The 20,232-nt window shown below is 31.3% G+C and overlaps 1 protein-coding gene across 3 annotated transcripts in view; it reads left to right on the forward strand.

Annotated features, from left to right (window-relative positions):
* Positions 1-20,232, forward strand: part of CSMD3 (CUB and Sushi multiple domains 3) — a 1,080,114-nt gene that overhangs the window by 994,158 nt on the left and 65,724 nt on the right. For 2 of the 3 annotated variants that reach the window (XM_029222726.1, XM_029222728.1), the window contains 5 exons: positions 145-333; positions 6,025-6,210; positions 7,737-7,931; positions 10,438-10,611; positions 18,898-19,071. In XM_029222726.1, coding sequence (XP_029078559.1) covers positions 145-333; positions 6,025-6,210; positions 7,737-7,931; positions 10,438-10,611; positions 18,898-19,071 — 918 coding nt within the window. The remainder of the gene's footprint in view (positions 1-144; positions 334-6,024; positions 6,211-7,736; positions 7,932-10,437; positions 10,612-18,897; positions 19,072-20,232) is intronic. The other variant, XM_029222727.1, reaches the window with a different exon arrangement.

The following is a 20,232-nucleotide window of genomic DNA, read 5'->3' on the forward strand; positions in this document are numbered from 1 at the left end:
TATGAAGTAAAACTCACATAGATGGCAATTGAATTGGCCAATTTTTATGAACTAGTATTTACTTTAAGGTTTTTATAACTCTAGATTGTAAAGAGTTTCTGATTCATTAATTTTATATGATTTTTATTTTTTTCTTTTAAAAAGCTTTCTACTGTAGTACACCAGAATCCCCACCTCATGGATACATTATCAGTCAGACAGGTGGACAGCTTAATAGTGTGGTCCGCTGGGCCTGTGATCGAGGATTCCGACTTGTTGGGAAAAGCAGTGCTGTGTGCAGAAAGTCTTCCTACGGGTATCATACATGGGATGCACCGGTCCCTGCTTGTCAAGGTGAAGTATATTAACCAGAAATGGCACATTAATAAAAGATTAACCCCGTTTAACTTTTATTTGGATTGCTGAAACTTCCAAAATTATAAATATGCAGAAGCATATTATAGATACCTCTAAGGAAAATAAGGCTGAAAAACACAGACTGATAAATTTGAGGAGCATGAGACACATTGTCTTATAATTCTTCATTTGTTGTTATGTGATTTATGCCTTTACTCTATCCACTTATATGCATACTTTACTCATGCATCTACCATTCCCGTCACTTTGCTGTCAGAAAATGAATGACCCAGAGCTGGAGTGTGTGTTAGTGTGGAGTCTGCAGAGAGAAAAGAGGGGATAAGAGTAGGCAAGGTCACTGATGATGTTCACTCTCAAGTATGCAAAAATGTGCTCTCAGTGCAACAAATTTAAAAGAGGAAAATGTAGCCAATTACCACATTATTTTTTCTTCACTGTTTAGGTAACTCAACAGAGATGTCTTTCATTTCCATTTTATTTTGTTAAAAAGCAAGGCACTCTCTGAGCATTGTATCCTGCTATAGCAAAAAAATGACAAGTCAACAAATGGCACATTTTAGAGCTTTGGACTAGGTCTTGTTTTTAAAGAGTAGTTGAGTCTCTTAGCTAGGTATAGTAATAAAGACAAGTTCAACATAAAGAAAATGTAATGTCATTGGACTCTGAAAATTTTTGAACATCACATTATTTTGTAATATGAAATTTAAATTTATATTTGATTTATTTTACCCAGCATGTGGAGACATATATAACAACTATGAACCCTCACATAATAGCCTGGAGATGGAAACAACCTAAGTGTCCATCATCAGATGAATGGATAAAGAAGATGTGGCACATATATACAATGGAATATTACTCAGCCATAAAAAGAAACGAAATTGAGCTATTTGTAATGAGGTGGATGGACCTAGAATCTGTCATACAGAGTGAAGTAAGTCAGAAAGAGAAAGACAAATACCGTATGCTAACACATATATATGGAATTTAAGAAAAAAAAATGTCATGAAGAACCTAGGGGTAAGACAGGAATAAAGACACAGACCTACCAGAGAATGGACTTGAGGATATGGGGAGGGGGGAGGGTAAAAGCTGTGACAAAGTGAGAGAGAGGCATGGACATATATACACTACCAAACGTAAAATAGATAGCTAGTGGGAAGCAGCCACATAGCACAGGGAGATCAGCTCGGTGCTTTGTGACCGCCTGGAGGGGTGGGATAGGGAGGGTGGGAGGGAGGGAGACACAAGCGGGAAGAGATATGGGAACATATGTATATGTATAACTGATTCACTTTGTTATAAAGCAGAAACTAACACACCATTGTAAAGCAATTATACTCCAATAAAGATGTAAAAAAAAAAAAAGGATGCATTTATCACTTTCAGTATTATTTGAAAAAAAAATGAGGGACGCTTTCAGTTAATAAATAATGGATGTTACCTATCATCTACTTATTGGAGGCAATTTATATAAAACAAATAAAATATAAAAGATATCAGTTAAAATTTAAACAGCAGCAAGTTAAAATGAGCAGAGAATAGATATTACCAGATACCCAAAATGGTTTATTTTACCTGTTAAATTGCAATTTCTAATTCATGAAAATATAGCTTTCATAGGCATGTATAAATAAATGAGAAATGAAAGAACTGTTTCCTTATATTGCTGATTCGGAAACATTAATTACTTACTAGAATTCTGGGATGTATCCTAAACTTAATGGGTTACCATCATTGAAGGTACTGACTTCATGTAGAATAGATACATTTTAATAAACTAGCAAAACATCTGCTTTCCTTTGACCAATGAATAGCAGGAGTATTTATACATTTTTAGTATTAAATGGTTTCCCAGAATTGGTTTGAGAAAGAATCATGATCTCATAATTTTAGAATCACAGGAATTTAAAATATATATAATAACTTCTAAATCATATAGATTTTAAATAAACATTTAAATGCTCTGAACTTTGAACACTTAAATTTCAGTTATTAAGGATTGTTTATATATATATATAGATAATCTTTGAGAAACCTTTAGTGAAAATAATTAACTGTTGGTTAAAATACAAAATTATCCTGAACTTTCTGAAGTTTTGAAATTGCTTTGTAGTGTCAGCATTATAATTTCATTGATTTTTTAAATATAATATGACATTTATATATGGAGCATTTTTTAATTGTTCTTGATTTGAAATTTTTCTATAATTACAAATAGGTTTTTTTTTAACATCTTCATTTGAGTATAATTGCTTTACAATGGTGTGTTAGTTTCTGCTGTTTAACAAAGTGAATCAACTGTACATATATGTATATCCCCATTTCTCCTCCCTTTTGCATCTCCCTTCCACCCTCCCTATCCCACCCCTCTAGATGGACACAAAGCTACTAGCTGATCTCTCTGTGCCATGCAGCTGCTTCCCACTAGCTATCTATTTTACATTTGGTAATGTATATATGTCCATGCCACTCTCTCACTTTGTCCCAGCTTACCCTTCCCCCTCCCCGTGTCCTCAAGTCCATTCTCTACATCTACATCTTTATTCCTGTCCTTCCCTTAGGTTCTTCGGAACCTTTTTTTTTTTTTTAGATTCCATATATATGTGTTAGCATACAGTATTTGTTTTTCTCTTTCTGATATACTTCACCCTGTATGACAGACTCTAGGTCCATCTACCTCACTACAAATAACTCAATTTCATTTCTCTTTATGGCTGAGCAATATTCCATTGTATATATGTGCCACATCTTCTTTATCTGTTCATCTGTCGATGGACACTTAGGTTGCTTTCATGTCCTGGCTATTGTAAATAGTGCTGCAGTGAACATTGTGGTACATGACTCTTTTTGAATTATGGTTTTCTCAGGGTATATGCCCAGTAGTGGGATTGCTGGGCCATATGGTAGTTCTATTTTTAGTTTTTTAAGAACCTCCATACTGTTCTCCACAGTGGCTGCACCAATTTACATTCCTGCCAATAGTGCAAGAGGGTTCCCTTTTCTCCACACCCTCTCTAGCATTTACTGTTTGTAGATTTTTTGATGATGGCCATTCTGACTGGTGTGAGATGATATCTCATTGTAGTTTTGATTTGCATTTCTCTAATGATTAGTGATGTTGAGTATACTTTCATATGTTTGTTGGCAATCTGTATATCTTCTTTGGAGAAATGTCTGTTTAGCTCGTCTGCCCATTTTTGGATTGGGTTGTTTGTTTTCTTGATATTGAGCTTCATGAGCTGCTTGTATATTTTGGTAAATCAAAATGTAGCTGAAAAATAAGATATTTTGCATAGTAACGTGATGAAATATTTATAACTCAAAGAATCATTTCCAAAATTGATCCTTTATTTTCACTGAAACAATTTTAAAACATTAATTATTTTATAAAATTGTTGTATGTGACCTGTGTTTGGGCATAGGTAATTGAAATGAAAGGGTTAAATGTCATTGGGGAGAGCTATGCACACAATTTTTGTTTTGTTCCAAATTTGTTTTGCATTCTTCAGTTATTTTTATTCTTCTTGTCTCTTCAGTCTCCTTATACATCCTCACATATATTTACTTGAGCTGTGGTTGCGCAATGTGAACACAATTCAAGATAGAAAATTTAGTCTGTTACCTCTATTTCGGTTTGAGAAGGTGTTTTATTTCTTTGTCTGCACATCAACTAATCATTCATTGACTCCCTGCCCTGTCACTAATTAAACCATTATCATCCCTCTATACAATCGAGTATTGTACAGGGTTATGCAGAAACAGTCACTTTGTATTCCCTGTTTCACTTTATTTTTTTCAAGTTCTAACACATTTCTTTTATTGTCTTCTTAGTTATTATAAAAAGGGAAATATCAGCCAACATTCACTACCAACATGAGATATACGTGAACATTTGAGATATACAGCTGGCAAATGAACACATTAAAAATGTTCAACATGATGAACCGTTAGGGAAATGCCGTCAGACCATAGTAAGATAACTCTATACACTTTTAAAACAGGTTAATATTTAGTACATTTAATATAAAAACCAAGTACAGGTATGACCTCTTTGTTTCACTTTTAATTTGTGCTTGTTTCAGAGTTCTGCAGAGAACTTCTGACAATCACTCAGTGATGATGGTTCTTCTGAACTCTGTTTGTTTTCCTTTTTTTTTAGCTAAGAAGTTAAATTGTATAGTATCTACAGGCACATTTATCCTATCATTTTAGTATGTTGTCTTTTTTTCAATTCTAAAATACAATCATTATATACTAACTACATGTATGGAACCTATATTATTTAAACTAAATTTCATTGTTACTTTGCTCTAAGTTTAACCTACTCTACCCCAACAATGTACAGCTAATTTTTAAAAAATGAGTAAATACATGATCTTTGGTGGGGATTCAGTGGGGAAACAGTTTATTACAAATTGAAATACCCAGAAGTCCTAAATGGAAATACAAATATTGCTTTAACAGACATCAGGGAACCATTTACCTTTGCAACACTGTTTTAGAGGTCTATAATTAGATAGCAAGAATAATAACATAATTACATGAGATTGCTTATATAATTTATTAAATCAACAGTACTACTTTTCTGTTTATAATTTGCAGGTTATCAAATTACAAAAGATCAAGCTATTCACCAGTAGGGAGTCTGCTATTCCACTTTGAGAATTTTATATGTGTTTTACTAAGATTTTTTTTTTACTTTGTAGTCAATTTGCATGAATTAATTAAAATTAAACACCTAAGTGGTAGATTTTATAAGAGAAGTAGAAACGATTTTAGGTTGAAATGGAGACAGAATATTTAGAGCTTTTGTAAATACTCAAGCTAAACTCGTATCTTTCTATTCTTTCTTTTGATACGAGAAAAATAGTTACAAGTTTAGAATCTCTTATATGAAACCAATAAAACTAGTTATTTCAGAATTTAGAGGTTTTCTGATTTTATACAATAAACTATTGAGATATAAATTTATACTATAATTATCCCATTATGGTAAAACTAACTTTTACGTAAATCAGATTTATTGTAGATAAAAACCAAGACATCTGAGACGTATCAGTGAAATGCAGGAAGATCCAAACTAGGTTTTAAGATGATAAGTCCTGGCCCTATATTTATTAAATATATCTATACACATGATATTCCATGGGAGGTGCACAAGCACATAGAGTTTGGCTGGACCTAAGACAAAGTAATATCCAGCTTCTAGGTAAAATAAATCTATTTGTTTTACTCCTGGCCGAAACCCTGATGAGTGTTGGTTACCACTACCTTTATAATCTTTAATACTGTCAAATTGAATTGACTGAACTTGCTAGGTCCACACATGTATTAGCACTAATACACTCTATATTTACTTAACTTGCCTTCTCTTATAATCTGTGTGCATGCTGATAACCATGCACATGCTGACAAGAAACTAAGTAAGAAACCAAGAAATAAAGTATTAATAGTGTAGATTCACCAATTTAAAAAGACATTCAATCAGAGTTTGAAATAATTGATTCAGAAAGTTGTAGTTCAAAAAAGGTTTTGCTGAAGATATTCTGAAATTGTTTCAGCGAAATTAATAAAATTCCAAATAGTTTACATGCTTTATACTCTATGAGACTTATCTAATTATTTTTCTGTTTCTTTGGTTTTGTACGTATGTATTTATTTTAGCAATTTCCTGTGGGATTCCTAAAGCTCCAACAAATGGAGGAATACTCACAACAGACTATTTGGTAGGAACCCGAGTTACCTATTTTTGTAATGATGGATATAGATTGTCATCTAAGGAACTTACCACTGCTGTCTGTCAATCAGATGGAACTTGGAGCAATCATAACAAGACTCCTCGCTGTGTTGGTATGTATGTTAAGGAAATTTCATCACTTGTGTTTCTACTGGCATCTTATATGATCTGAAATTTTATGGATTTTTCAGATTTTAGAACCATTCCCTAAAATGATGTCTAAGAGGGAAATAGAAGTAAATTAAGCTGTCTTGTACTAGGAAGAACTGAAATACAGTATAAGGACAGTTTTACTCATTTTCAGAAGCTCCAGAATATTTATGTCAAAAAAATAAAGTGGCATTTTATTTTACATAGCAACGTTTTATTTATTTTGTAAAAAGTCATCCATCAATCAGCATGTGTTTTCAATACATAGGTCTTTGAAAAAGATTTTGTTTACATTAATAAAATTATATTTTAATACATTCAACTGATTTTTATAAACATAAATGATGCTAATGAGATGATCCATAATAGTCAACTTTTGTCAGAATTCTTCAGGTTACTTACATTTAGAATAGTTCTCATTCCTGCCATCAATACTGTAATAGGTAAATGAATATTATATAATGGTTATAGAAAATAATTCAGATAAAATATTTGGTAGAAAAGGATTAGAAAATGCGTCTTTAAATAAGGTCTTTGATTTTTCTCTATAAATCAATTACTTGTTCTATTTAGTACTAACATTTCAACTTAGCTGTGATTTCATTTAAAATGGGGTTGTTAAATTATTTGCAATCTTAACATAAGTGTCTAATAATGTGTCTGCTTATGCTGAGCAAGTTTTGAATTAGCTGAAGTTTATATCACAAGTCTTGCATAAAAAGATCATTCTCATAAAACAAATTTCCTCAAAATATAGTCCTTCCAAAACTTTTAAAGAAAAGAGAGTAGGTTATTTCTGTATCTTGCCTATTGTGACTAATGCTGCAATGAACATGAGAGTGTAGATATCTCTCTGAGATCTTGATTTCATTTCCTTTGGGTATATATCCCGAAGTGGGATTGGTGATTCATATGATAGTTATAGTTTCAATTTTGAGGAACCTCCATACTGCTGTATGTGCGTATTCCATAGTGGCTTTACCAGTTTACATTCACAACTTGTACAAGTATTCCCTTTTTTCCACTTTGTGTCAAATATAACTCAGTAAAGCTGGGAAAAAAGAAAAAAGAATACTTTTAAATCAGCTTCAAGAAAGTTAGACAATTTTAACAAACTAATGTTATTGGTTTGGTTCATCACTAAAATATACTTCATGTCTTCCTGTACTAAGGAATAAACTTGGATATGATAATCCAAAAAAAGAAGAATGGAAAAGTCAATAATAGGGATTCTAGGTGCATAGAATAATATGTACAAAGACTTTCAAGTGTGAAATAGCATGACATGTTCACAGAACTGCCAACAGTACCATAGAACTGAAGGAGTAGAAAGATTAACATGAAAAAAAATGCTAAAGACCTTTTATGGCACAATAGTGAAGGAACTCATGAAATGGTGAACTAAGAATGGAATAGACATGAGATATAATTAAGAGGTAGAACAGACATGACTGACTTATTAGCATTTTTCTCTTTGGTTTTTGTATAGTTGTTACATGCCCAAGCATCAACTCCTTTACTCTGGAACACGGAAGATGGAGAATTGTGAATGGTTCCCATTATGAATACAAAACCAAGGTAGTTTTCAGCTGTGATCCTGGTTATCATGGACTAGGTCCTGCTTCTATTGAATGTCTTCCTAATGGTACTTGGAGTTGGAGAAATGAAAGACCATATTGCCAAAGTAAGTATACACTTTGCTAAACATTTCATATGCAATCATTGGTGATTGAATTTCTTGATCACTTCTTTTTTCTACATATGCTAGAGCAATATTGAGGTAATATTATTTTAAAAGGTCATTTATTCTCAAGTCATCTTAAAATTTTGTAACTGTGTTTGGTATTTGTAAATGCTTATTAAAAAAAACAACAACAGGGGCTTTGGATTCAGAAATCCTTCCCTTAGATTCTAGGTCTATCATTTATTAAAACAACTACACACTGCTTTTAGCCCTTTACATGTATTATTTCATTTATTCCTTAGTTCCCATTCTATAAATAAGTTGATATTATTATATTTATTTTATCAGAAAGGAAACTGAACCCAAGAATTTTTATCTTGTTACACAAGTCACAGAGCTTATAAATGGTGGATAATTGGGTTTCAACCCATGGAGTCTAATTAAAACCTCTGCCTTTTGATGTTATATGATGTTTATTCTATTTCTTAAACCAGAAAATTACAATAATACCTATCTCATAGTTATTATTATGATTTAATGGTGTTACACGTTGAAAATATCAGCTAGAACCTGATTCACAGCAGAAGCTCAATAAATATTTACTGAATCAAACTGAACATCTTAGTCATTCTATTTTCATACATTCTTATAATAGCTAGTGTCTAATGTAGATAAGCTAACTTAACATAGGATAATCAGATGAAATATCTTGATCTTCCTTTGAACTTTCTTTACTACATTTATTGAGTTTACTTAGTACCAGGAAATATGCTAGGCTGAAAATTCATCCTTTCATTTCATGTTCAACACAGTTTTACAGCATTTATGATATGGATACATAATTTATAAATAAACTAATAAAACATTTGAAGTCTGGATTATGGAGACTAAAATTTTAACATAACAGATAACTATATATAGTAAGTATGCAAGTACCTAGTAATATTTTACTTAGGAATATATATTTTCTTAATCTCCATATTAAGCATAGGATTTGGGGGTTACCATTTTCTATAAGATAATCATATTGATGAATTAAAAATCTCAAAATACATATCTAAATTATATTACATATTCTAAAAATATGGCATATGTATTGTAAATTTTTGCTTTACTCTTTTCGGTTTTCACCCAGGATCTTCCTCTAGGCTCATTCTTCTTCCATTATAATTTCATTAAAAGGGCACATGGGATAAGGATGTTTCAAAGAGAAGGAAAAAAATTATCTACAGCAGAAGCATTTATTGAACAAATGTTTGTCTGGTTTCTTTGTGTTCAATCCTTTATTATGTAGAAAAAATTTAAGTTCTACATAAGATCAGGTTCCTGCCCACAGGTAAGAATGCAGGAAAGACAGGAATCTAGGAATTACAATTCATTGAGAAAAACGGAAAGAACAGTATTTTTTTTCTGGTCCTCCATTTATTCATCTTTGAAATTAAAGTGATATAAATATCAGTATTATTAATATTAATAAATATTATAGCTACCTCAAAGGATTGTTTGGGGTATTAGTTCAAAACAATCGGTACATCTTAAATTCTACATGCAATTTTTTAAAGTCTGCAAATTTTCTATTTGTCTAATAGAATCCTAAAGCCTAGAACTGAAAGCCAGAGCTGGAGCCAGAATAAAGACTGGTGGTTAAGTATTCAATTCTTGAGTTAAATGGCTAGGTTTAAATTTTGATTTAGCTGTTTATAGGCTGTGGAATTTTATTAAAGTTACTTTCCTCTTATGTGTCCATATCCTAGTGCACACAATTCAGATAATGATTGCACCTACCTCATAGAGTTGTTTTGAGAATTGCGTAAGGTAAAGTGTTAGTAATAGTGTCTGGTGCAAAAGCACTCAATAAGTGCTATCTATTATTGTTTTCATTCTAGAAAGAAATTTCATTTGTGGTCTTTAAATATGAAGGTGTTATAAGAGCTGGGTTCTGAATGACCTAGCAAGTCAGTTAATCTCTATTTTTTAGTTTTTTAAAACCTAAAACCAAAATGTGAAATATAATTATAATCTAATGGTTCTAGTGAGAATCAAATGATATTTCACATGTAAAGGGCTTTATAAACTGTAGAGTATGCAACAAAAATTATTTGCACTTACAATCTTAGATAATGAGGAAACTGGCTCAGGTAAGTCAAAGGGATTGCCCAATGTCACTTGATAAGTCAGAGAAAGACTTTGGACTAATAAATTATCCTCCCTTAATCTTGTTATTATTATTTTTTCATTACAACCTGTTGGGTGACCAGGTTGGCTACGCAGAAAATGCAAACAAAATATCTTCATCACATGTCACTGTTACTTAGAAGATTTATGGGAACTCAAAGGGGATAAATTTTAAATTATGTCATCTATTTTCTCTACACTTTCATAATCATTCAAACATGTTTTACAAATGTCAATTTCAATTGTAAATATATCAAATCACAGCATGGTTTTGTTACAAGTTCATATTGACTATGTCTTTAAGCGTTTTTATTTTTTTATTGTTTTCAAGTTATTTCCTGTGGAGAACTACCTACACCTCCAAATGGAAATAAGATTGGAACTCAAACTTCATATGGCTCAACGGCCATCTTTACCTGTGATTCAGGATTCATGCTTGTGGGCTCCGCTGTACGTGAATGCTTTTCTTCAGGTCTTTGGAGTGGATCGGAAACCAGATGCTTAGGTACAGATTTTTAAGTCATTTTAACCAAACAGTTTTTCTCCCTCTAGAAAGGCAGCCCTTTTTCATAATAAGAGATAATAACTTATATTCACTCAATAAGGATAATAAAAACTGGAAAATATTTAACTTTTAAAATATCTCATGGTAGAAAAGCTATTAAACAGATAACTCTTAAAGTTAATCAGCTAGCATTCCAAATGAGAATCTTATGTCATTAAGGAAAGACACATTTATCTTCCAGGCATGGTGAAAATAAAAGGTAAAAACTAATTGCTGAATGTCTGCATACTCAGCTGGATTAATCACTGTAACAGTTAATTCATTCTAAACCATAGTCAATTCTCCTTTCACCTATTTGCTTAAGGTAATGACTAAAGAAGAAAAACAAGTTCCACATTTAAATATCTTTCTCCCTTTTTGTTTCCTAACATTTCAACATGTGTAGTATTACTTTGTATTAAAACTTTAAAAATCTATTTTTCAAACATGATTTTAGGAAAATAGGGTTTTTTTCCCTTAGGTTTTTTAATTCACTGTAAAAAGCTGTTCATTAAGAGACTGAATAGCTAGTTCTTCTTACCCCTTCTCTTATTATTAAAGGACTATTGTGATTTAGGCTTTATCCCTTTTTTCAGAGACTTCAGTAATTATCTTAAGAGAATAGTATGATTTATGCTTTATTTTTCTCTAAAGTTATTTCAAGAAATGACAGCAAGTATTGAATTAGGTAATAATAATAATTGTTATAATAACTACTCACTTGCCTTTTGGAAACAAGGTGTAATCTTTAGGTTTACTAATTTAAAAATTGCTGATTATTATGAACAAGGTGTTGCTAAATTTGTACAATGTTTTGTCTCTAAAATTTTACTATTTAAAAATATGACATATGACAGAAAAGTCTATATTTTAGCAGTTTAAATACATATTGTTTTGATAATAAGCTTGAAAATATTTATGGTGATACAATCATTATTTGAAACTTAAAAGGGTATAGCTAGAGATTTTGGTTAAAATTCTTTTTTTCAACCTCTCAGGAATATTTGTTAGTAGGTGTACTTGGAAACCCAGTAACAATGGTTTCTTTATAAGAGTACACATATTTATTTGACTATGCTATAAGACTATTATATAAAAAAGAAAATGGTAAAGATATTAAATCATTATGTGTTAATATAGGATTAGATGATAAAATAAAATATTTCTTACTAGTTTCTAACCTGGTTTTGGTTATGCTTATTTCAATTACAGATTACTTAGTTTACTTCTGCATTTGAAAATATATGTAAACTAAATTTAAGATACTATATTTTATAACTCTTTGCCCCGATGAACTACTATTGTATGTTATATGTTATTTATTGAATATTGTATATAGGAAGTGGTTTTATTCACCTATGTAGAATCCTGATTCTGTTCTGTGGAAAGACAGGGCATAAAAGGAATGTTTGTAAGCAAACATTGTCTCTCAGTCTATAAAGACAACAATATTCTTGCATAGGATGTAGTGTTGACGTCTAATATAAACTCAGAAGTGTGTCAGTAGGAGGAAAGTGCAATTGCCGAATAAGCAGATCCTAGAATCTTATGCTTTGAATTAACCTTAAGAAGTCATGTAGCCCAGTCATTCTTCTCATGACTGCAAACAACTTGTCCTTATAGCCCCAGACACTTTTGGCCTAGAATGGCCACTAGAATGTGCTTATGATTGTTTCTTTAAATATAGTGTATTTATTCCCAAACTCCCAATTATTATGAATTTTTCAATTCAGAGTTGACTATGTATATCCATATGTCTACCACCTAGATTTCATGATTAGCCGTTTGTTGTATTTGCTTATCACATATCTAGTCATCCTTCAATGCCTCTATCAATCCATCAATTCATTTTACTTTTTGATGCATTTTGAAGTTGCCAAATTCAGTACACTGCATTGTTAAACGTTTCTGTATACATATCAGCTAGAGTTCAATATTTGCTCATGGTTCCTTTCTTTTTTTATGTTGGTAAATGTACATATGGTGAAATGCACATATCATAAATACACTGTTAGATATGTGTTGACAAATGTGTACACCTATGTAACTAAACACTCTATAGTTGTAGAACATTAACATTACCTCAGAAAGCTTCCTTGTGACCCTTCATAGTCAATCTGCAGGTCTCCTCCCCTACCCACTGAGACAGTCACTGTTCTGTTTTATTCACCATATGGTAGTTTTCCCCGTTCTAGAAATTCATATGAAGGGAATCCTAAATTATGTACTCTTTTCGTGTAAGGTTTCTTTCATTCTCTTTCATTCATGTTGTTGTGTATATCAGTAATTAAAAAAAAATTCTCTGAGTAGAATCCTATTGTGTGTATATGCCAAACTTTGGCCATTCCCCTGTTGATGGACACATGGACTCTCTCCAGTTTGGGGCTGTTATGAACATTTGTGTAAAAGTCTTTTTGTGGACATGTATATTCCTTTCTGTTGCATAGTCTGGAATAAAATTTCTGGAAGAGTTCTGGCTGTCTCACATTTTCTGCAGCATATGGTATAGCCAGTCTTCTAACTTTAGTCATCTTCTTGGGTGCAAAAATGTACCTTACAAGATTTAATTTGCATTGTCTTGATGACTACTGATCGAGTACAATTTCTTGGGCTTATTGGTCATCTGTAAATTTTCCTGAAGTATCTTTTATATTCATTGCCTTTTATTATGACTTATAGCGTTCTTTATATATTCTTATTTTTTTAAATATTTTCTCCCAGACTATGACTTTCCTATTCATTTCTTAATGGTGTCCTAATGAGCAGAAGTTTTCAATTTTTGTAAAATCTATCTTTTTTCCTTTCTGGCTATTGCTTTCTGTGTCTTGTTTAGGAAAACCTTGTTCAACCATAAGTCACAAAGATTTTCTTTTATGTTTTCTTCTAGAAGCTTTACAGTTTTCAGTTTTACTTTATAGCTATGACTTATTTTAGTCATTTGTTGTTTTATATATCATGAAGTAAGGTTGAGGGTTTTTTTGTTTGTATTTTCCAGAAGGGTGTCTGGCACTTTTGGTTGAATAGATTCTATAATAAATCTTGAAATTTTGTGTGTATGTCCTCAAAATTTGTTCTTATTTTTCAGGATGACTTTGGATACTTTTTGTCCTTTGAAGTTTCATATATGTTTTAGAATTCGGTTATTAATTGTTTATTTTTAAAATGACTGTAGGATTGCATTCTATCTGTAGATCGTCTGGGGATAATTGGCATCTAACAATGTTAACTCTTCTAATTCCTGAACATGGTAAAATTAGTGTATTTATTCATTAGTATATTTATTCATTTATTAAGGTCTTCTTTCATTTTTTTTGCAATAGCAAATATTTAAATTTTTTTTTAACCATAGAGATTATGTATACCTATTGCTAAATTTATTCCACAGAATCTTTAGTGTGTTTACACTAATATAAGTGATATTGTTCATTTTTAATTACATTTCCAATTGTTTGATGTTAGTACATAAAAATAAAATTAATCAAAATATTTATCTAATATCCTGCCTCTTTGCAAGTTCACTTACTTGTTTTAGGATTTTCTTAAAATAACTGTCTATGTATATGTCATCTGAGCATGAAATAGTTTTACTGTTTTGTTTCCTACTTTATGTTTTTACTTTCTTCCTTTGTATTAGTGTATTGAACTAGATAGGGCCCACCAAACAATGTTAAACAGAACTGGTGAGAGCGGTCATCCATGTCTTGTTCCTTATATCAGGAGGAAAGAATTCAATATTTCATCAGTAAATATAATATGAACTTTTTTTCTTAGATGTATTTATAAGGTTGAGAAAATTTCCTTATATTGATAATTGTTGTTAGTTTTTATCATGATTGGGTACTGAATTTTGCCAAATGATTTTCATCTATTGAAATAGCCATGTATGTTTCTCTCTTTTTATTCTGTCAGTATGGTAGATGACAGTGGTCAATATTTCATCTTAAACCAACTGGTCATTTCTAGATAAACCCCAGATAATCATGATGTATTTTACATGTATTAATTTTCTAATTTTTTTAAAACAGTGCTGCATCTATGTTCATGAAGGACATTTTTTTCTGTGTCTTTTACAGGTTTAATATTGGGATTATGGTTACCTCATTAGGCAAGTTAGGAAATGATTCTTTTTCTTCTACTTTCTAAGAGTTTGTGTAAGATTGGTGTTTTTTTGTTTGTTTCTTTGCTTGCTTTTTTACTTAAATATTTGATTGAATTTACTGTGAAAAAATGAGTCTGTTTTCCTTGGGGGGAGGTTATTGTTTAAGAATTGCAATACTTTAATAGATAAAGGACTATTCATATTTTCTATTTTATCTTGTGTTAGTTTTTGGATGATACAATTTTCAAAGATTTTGTCTTTTTATTCTGAATTGTTAAATGTATCGGCATAAAGCAGTTCTTAATATTCCCTTATCCTTTTAACATCTGTAGGCTTTGTAGTGATGTCACTTCATTCATTCCTGTTATTGGTAATTTTGTTCTCTCTTTTTTGTGTGTGTTGATAGGATTAGCTAGGAGTCTAACAATGTTGTTGACTTTTTCTTTTTTAAAGCTTCTAACTTTTGACTACCATGATTGTGTTACAGAATGTTGTTGACTTTTTCTTTTTTAAAGCTTCTAACTTTTGACTACCTTGATTGTGTTACAGTGACATATTTCCCTTTGCTTAGTCTACTATAGTTTTTTTTCTTTTTTTTTTAAATTGAGGTATAACTGGTATACAGTTTTATATTAGTTTCAGTTGTACAACATAGTGATTCAACATTTGTATACATTACAAAATGTTTATGACAGTAAGTCTAGTTACTGTCTGTCACCTTACAAAGTTAATACAATATTATTGACTGTATTCCCCAAACTGTACATTACATCCCTATGACATTTATTTTATAAATGGAATTTTGTACTTTTTAATCCCCTTCACCCATTTCACATTCCCCCTAACCCTCCTCCCTCTGACAACCTCTAATCTGGTCTCTGTATCTATGACTCTAGGTTTTGTTTTGTTTGCTTTTTTGTTTTTTGGATTCCAAATATAAGTGAAATCATGTGATATTTGTCTTTCTCTGTCTGACTTATTTCACTTAGGTTAATACCCTCAAGGCCCATCCATGTTATTCCAAATGGCAAGATTCTGTTCTTTTTATGGCTGAGTAGTATACCATTGTGCATGTGCGTGTGTGTGTGTGTGTGTGTGTTGTGTGTATCATATCTTCTTTAACCATTCATCAATTGAGGGACACTTAGGTTGCTTTCATATTTTGGCTATTGTAAATAATGCTGTGATGAACATGAAGGTGCATAAATCTTTTTGAATTAGTATTTATTTTTTCCCTTTGGATAGATACCCAGTAGTGGAATGGAAGCTCTATTTTTAATTTTTTGAGGAATCTCCGTACTGTTTTCCATAGTGGCTGGACCAGTTTACATTCTCACCACGAGTGCACAAGAGTTCCTTTTCTGTACCTCCTCACCAATACTTGTTATTTCTTGTTGTCTTTCTGATAATAACCGTCCTGACAGGTGTAAGGTGACACCTCTTTGTGGTTTTGATTTGCATTTCCCTATGCGCTATTAAGCATCTTTTCATGTGCCTGTTGGCAATTTGTATGTCTTCTTTGGAAAAATGTCTATTCAGATCTTCTTCCCGTTTTTTAAATTGGAGTATTTGGGTTTTTTTTTAATTATTGAGTTATATGTGTTCTTTATATAGTTTGGATATTAACTCTTCATCAGTTATATGATTTTCGTATATCTTCTCCAATTCAGCAGACTGACTTCTTGTTTTGATGATAGTTTCCTTCACTATGCAAAAGCTTTGTAGTTTGATGTAGTCCCATTTGTTTATTTTTGCTTTTGTTGTCCTTGTCAAAGAAGACGGATCTAAAAAATTATTGTTAAGGATGATGTCAAACAGCATACTGCTTATGTTTTCTTCAAGGAGTTTTATGGTTTCAGATCTTATACGTAAGTCTTTAATCCATTTTAAGTTTATTTTTGTATATGGGGTAAGAAAGTCATCCAGTTTTATTTTGTTGCATATAGCTGTCTAATTTTCCCAATACCATTTATTGAAGAGACTGCCTTTGCCCCATTCTATTTTTTTCTTCCTTCATCATAGGTTAATTGATCATATAAGTGTGGGTTTATTTCTGGACTCTCTATTCTGTTCCATTGGTCTATATGTCTGTTTCTGTGCCAGCACAATGCTGTTTTGTTTACTGTAGATTTGTAGTATAGATTGTAATCAGGGAATGTGATACCTCTTGCTTTGTTCTTTCTCAAGATTCTTTTGGCTATTTATGTTTCCATATAAAGTTTAGAGTTATTTGTTTCAGTTCTGTGAAAAGTATTTTGATAGGGATTGCTCTGAGCCTGTAGATTTCCTTGAGTAGTATGGTCATTTTAATAATATTAATTCTTCCAGCCAATGAACACGGGGTATCTTTCCATTTGTTTGTGTCATCTTGAATTTCTTTCATCAGTGTCTTATAGTTTTCCAAGTACAAGATTTTTACCTCTGTGATTAGACATATTCCTAGATATTTTCTTCTTTTTTATGCAGTTGTAAATGGGATTGTTTTCTTAATGTCTCTTTCTGATCATTCATGGTTAGTGTATAGAAGTACAACAGATTTCTGTATATTAATTTTGTATACTGCAACTATACTGAATTCATTTATTACTTCTAATAGTTTGTAGCATCTTTAGAATTTTCTGTATATAGTATCTGCAAATAGTGATAGTTTTATTTCTTCCCTTCCAGTTTGGATGCCTTATATTTATTTTCCTTGTCTAATTGCTGTGGCTAGGATTTCCAATACTATGTTGAATAAAAGTGAGGAGAATGAGCATCCTTGTCTTGTTCCTGATCTTAGAGGAAAAGATTTTAGATTTTCACTGTTCAATATGATATTGGCTGCAAGTTCTTGTCATATATGCCCTTTATTGTGTTAAGGTACATTGCCTCCCTATATCCACTTTGTTGAAAGTTTTTATCAAAAATGGATGTTGAATTTTTTCAAATGTTTTTTTCTGCATCTCTCGGCATGATCATATGATTTTTATCATTTATGTTGTTAATGTGGTATTTCACACTGACTGATTTGAAGATGTTGAACCATCCTTGCATCCCTGGAATAAATCACACTTGATCATGGTGTATAATCATTTTAATGTATTGTTGTATTAGGTTTGCCAATATTTTGTTGAGGATTTTTGCATCTATATTTATTAGGGTTATTAGTCTGTAGGTTTCTTTTTTTGTGGTGTTCTTATCTGGTTTTGGTATCAGGGTAATGCTGGCCTCATAAAATAAGCTTGGAAGCTTTCTCAGCTCTATAATTTTTTTGGAAATGTTTGAGAAGAATAGCTATTTAATCTTTGAGTGTTTGGTAGAATGCACCAGTGAAGCCATATGGTCCTGGATTTTTGTTTGTTGAGAGGTTTTTGATTACTGTTTCAATCACATACTAGTGATTGGTCTGTTCAGGTTTTTATTTATTCAAGGGTCATTCTTGAAAGATTGTAAATTTCTAGGGATTTATCCATTCCTGTTTTTGTAATTTGTTGGTGTATAATTGTTCCTAGTAGTCTCTTATAATTCTTTATATTTCTGTGCTATCAGTTATAATTTCTCTTCTTTCATTTCTGATTTTATTTATTTGAACCTTCTCTCATTTTTAAAGAAAGAATTTTTAGCTTAGGTAATGCTCTCTATTATTTTTCTATTTTCTATTTCCTTGATTTCTGTAAATGTCTTTAATATATTCTTCTGTCTACTTATTTTGACCTTTTTTTTTCTCTTCATTATTTTGCTCTTCTTTTTCCTTTTCATAAAGTGAAATATTGCTTGTTTCATCCTATATCTTTCTTCTTTTCTAATAAAAGCATTTAACACTGTAAAGCTCCTCACTAAGCATACTTTATAGGTATTCCTCAAAATTTTACATGCTATATTTTCATTTTTATATTCTATATTTTCATTTTTATACATATTGAAATGTTTGCTAATTTCCTCCAGGCCCAACTGTTACTGGAAGTGTGTTTTCTTTTAATTCCCAAATAGTAGGCATTTTGTTAAGTATATTACAGTTATCTTAATGTTATATAATTGTGTTTGCCTTATTTGTGGCATACTTCTAAGTAAACATTTAAAGATTAATAATGTTATATATGTATACAAATATACAAATCATAATAAAACTTAGATCACAATATTAAAAATATTATTTTGACCAATTTCAGCGGGCCACTGTGGAATTCCAGAGCTTATTGTGAATGGTCAAGTTATTGGAGAAAATTATGGATACAGAGACACAGTTGTTTATCAATGTAATCCTGGTTTTCGACTGATTGGTTCTTCAGTGAGAATATGTCAACAGGATCACAACTGGTCTGGTCAACTTCCATCCTGTGTGCGTAAGTAAGCATGGCAAAAGTAATTAGAGACCTCTGTTTAGTTCTCTTGCAATTACCAGTAATTTTTTTCTTAGGTAAGAGAAATGATTATATAGACAGATCCACACATATGTACATGTGTGTGCACATGTGTGTGTGTGTATTTAAATAACTAAGTTCTCACAGTGCATTTTTTTATACTGACACACACTAGTCTTTAAAGTAGGGTGTGTTCAGAAGCATATAAAACCATCCACCATGAAAGTGGAAGAAATATGAGAAAGTCTGTCATTACTTTGTGGATTTGGAACAATTTTGGAATTGTTTTAATAAAGATCTTACTAGTTCAACAAATATCCATCTGATCTTTTAAGTTAATTTAGATGTGAATTTACACATGAAGGATAAAATGAATTTTAAAATAGCTGAGTAATAACTCTAGTATTTTTTCTTACTCCACTGAATACCAAGCAGTACACAGTATTTCATATCACAGTCTATCTTATTTTGGATCAGAAAATAAATTATCCATATATTTCTTATGTTTTTCTCCTAATAATTTCCATCAGCAATCACTGACATTTGTGTTTAAAATGGTGTTAGAAAATTAGAATAAACACTGTAAATACGTTGTAATTTTAACACTATAGGATCAAATGATAGAGATTTTGGATGCTTCAGAGAAATAATGTGTGGGTCTTTAAGTATGGGTTCACAGGATATATTTAATTTGTGGCCAGTTACATCCATATTTATAAATTCTATCATTGTCAAATTCTTATCCAATCAACAGAATTTTTTTGGAGTTCTAGTTTAATAGAAAATACATTAATGTGTTGAGATTTAATAGGATAATAGAACATAGTTAGCAAAATTGCTTCTCTGTGGTGTGTGTGTATAGGGGGCAGACAGTTTAATGATTTAAAGACAGCAATATTATGCTGGATCCATCCCAGATTTTTTGCCTTTCATTATATCAAAGCATAGGCAACTAATACCATTATTTTTCTTGCTGAATAATTGAGACTGTAAATGGAAATTGGCCCTTGGGGTAAAACAGGTTTCTTTATCAATAACTTTAAACAAGAATAAGATGCAGTTACATTTTCAAATGAATAGGTTGACGTTAACAATACAGCTGAAAATTAATTGCTCTTGGGTCATTTTTAAAGTACTAAAAGT

The sequence above is a fragment of the Monodon monoceros genome, unplaced genomic scaffold (genome assembly GCF_005190385.1).
Source record: "Monodon monoceros isolate NGI ecotype Baffin Bay Population unplaced genomic scaffold, NGI_Narwhal_1 Super_Scaffold_14, whole genome shotgun sequence".
NCBI lineage: Eukaryota > Metazoa > Chordata > Mammalia > Artiodactyla > Monodontidae > Monodon > Monodon monoceros.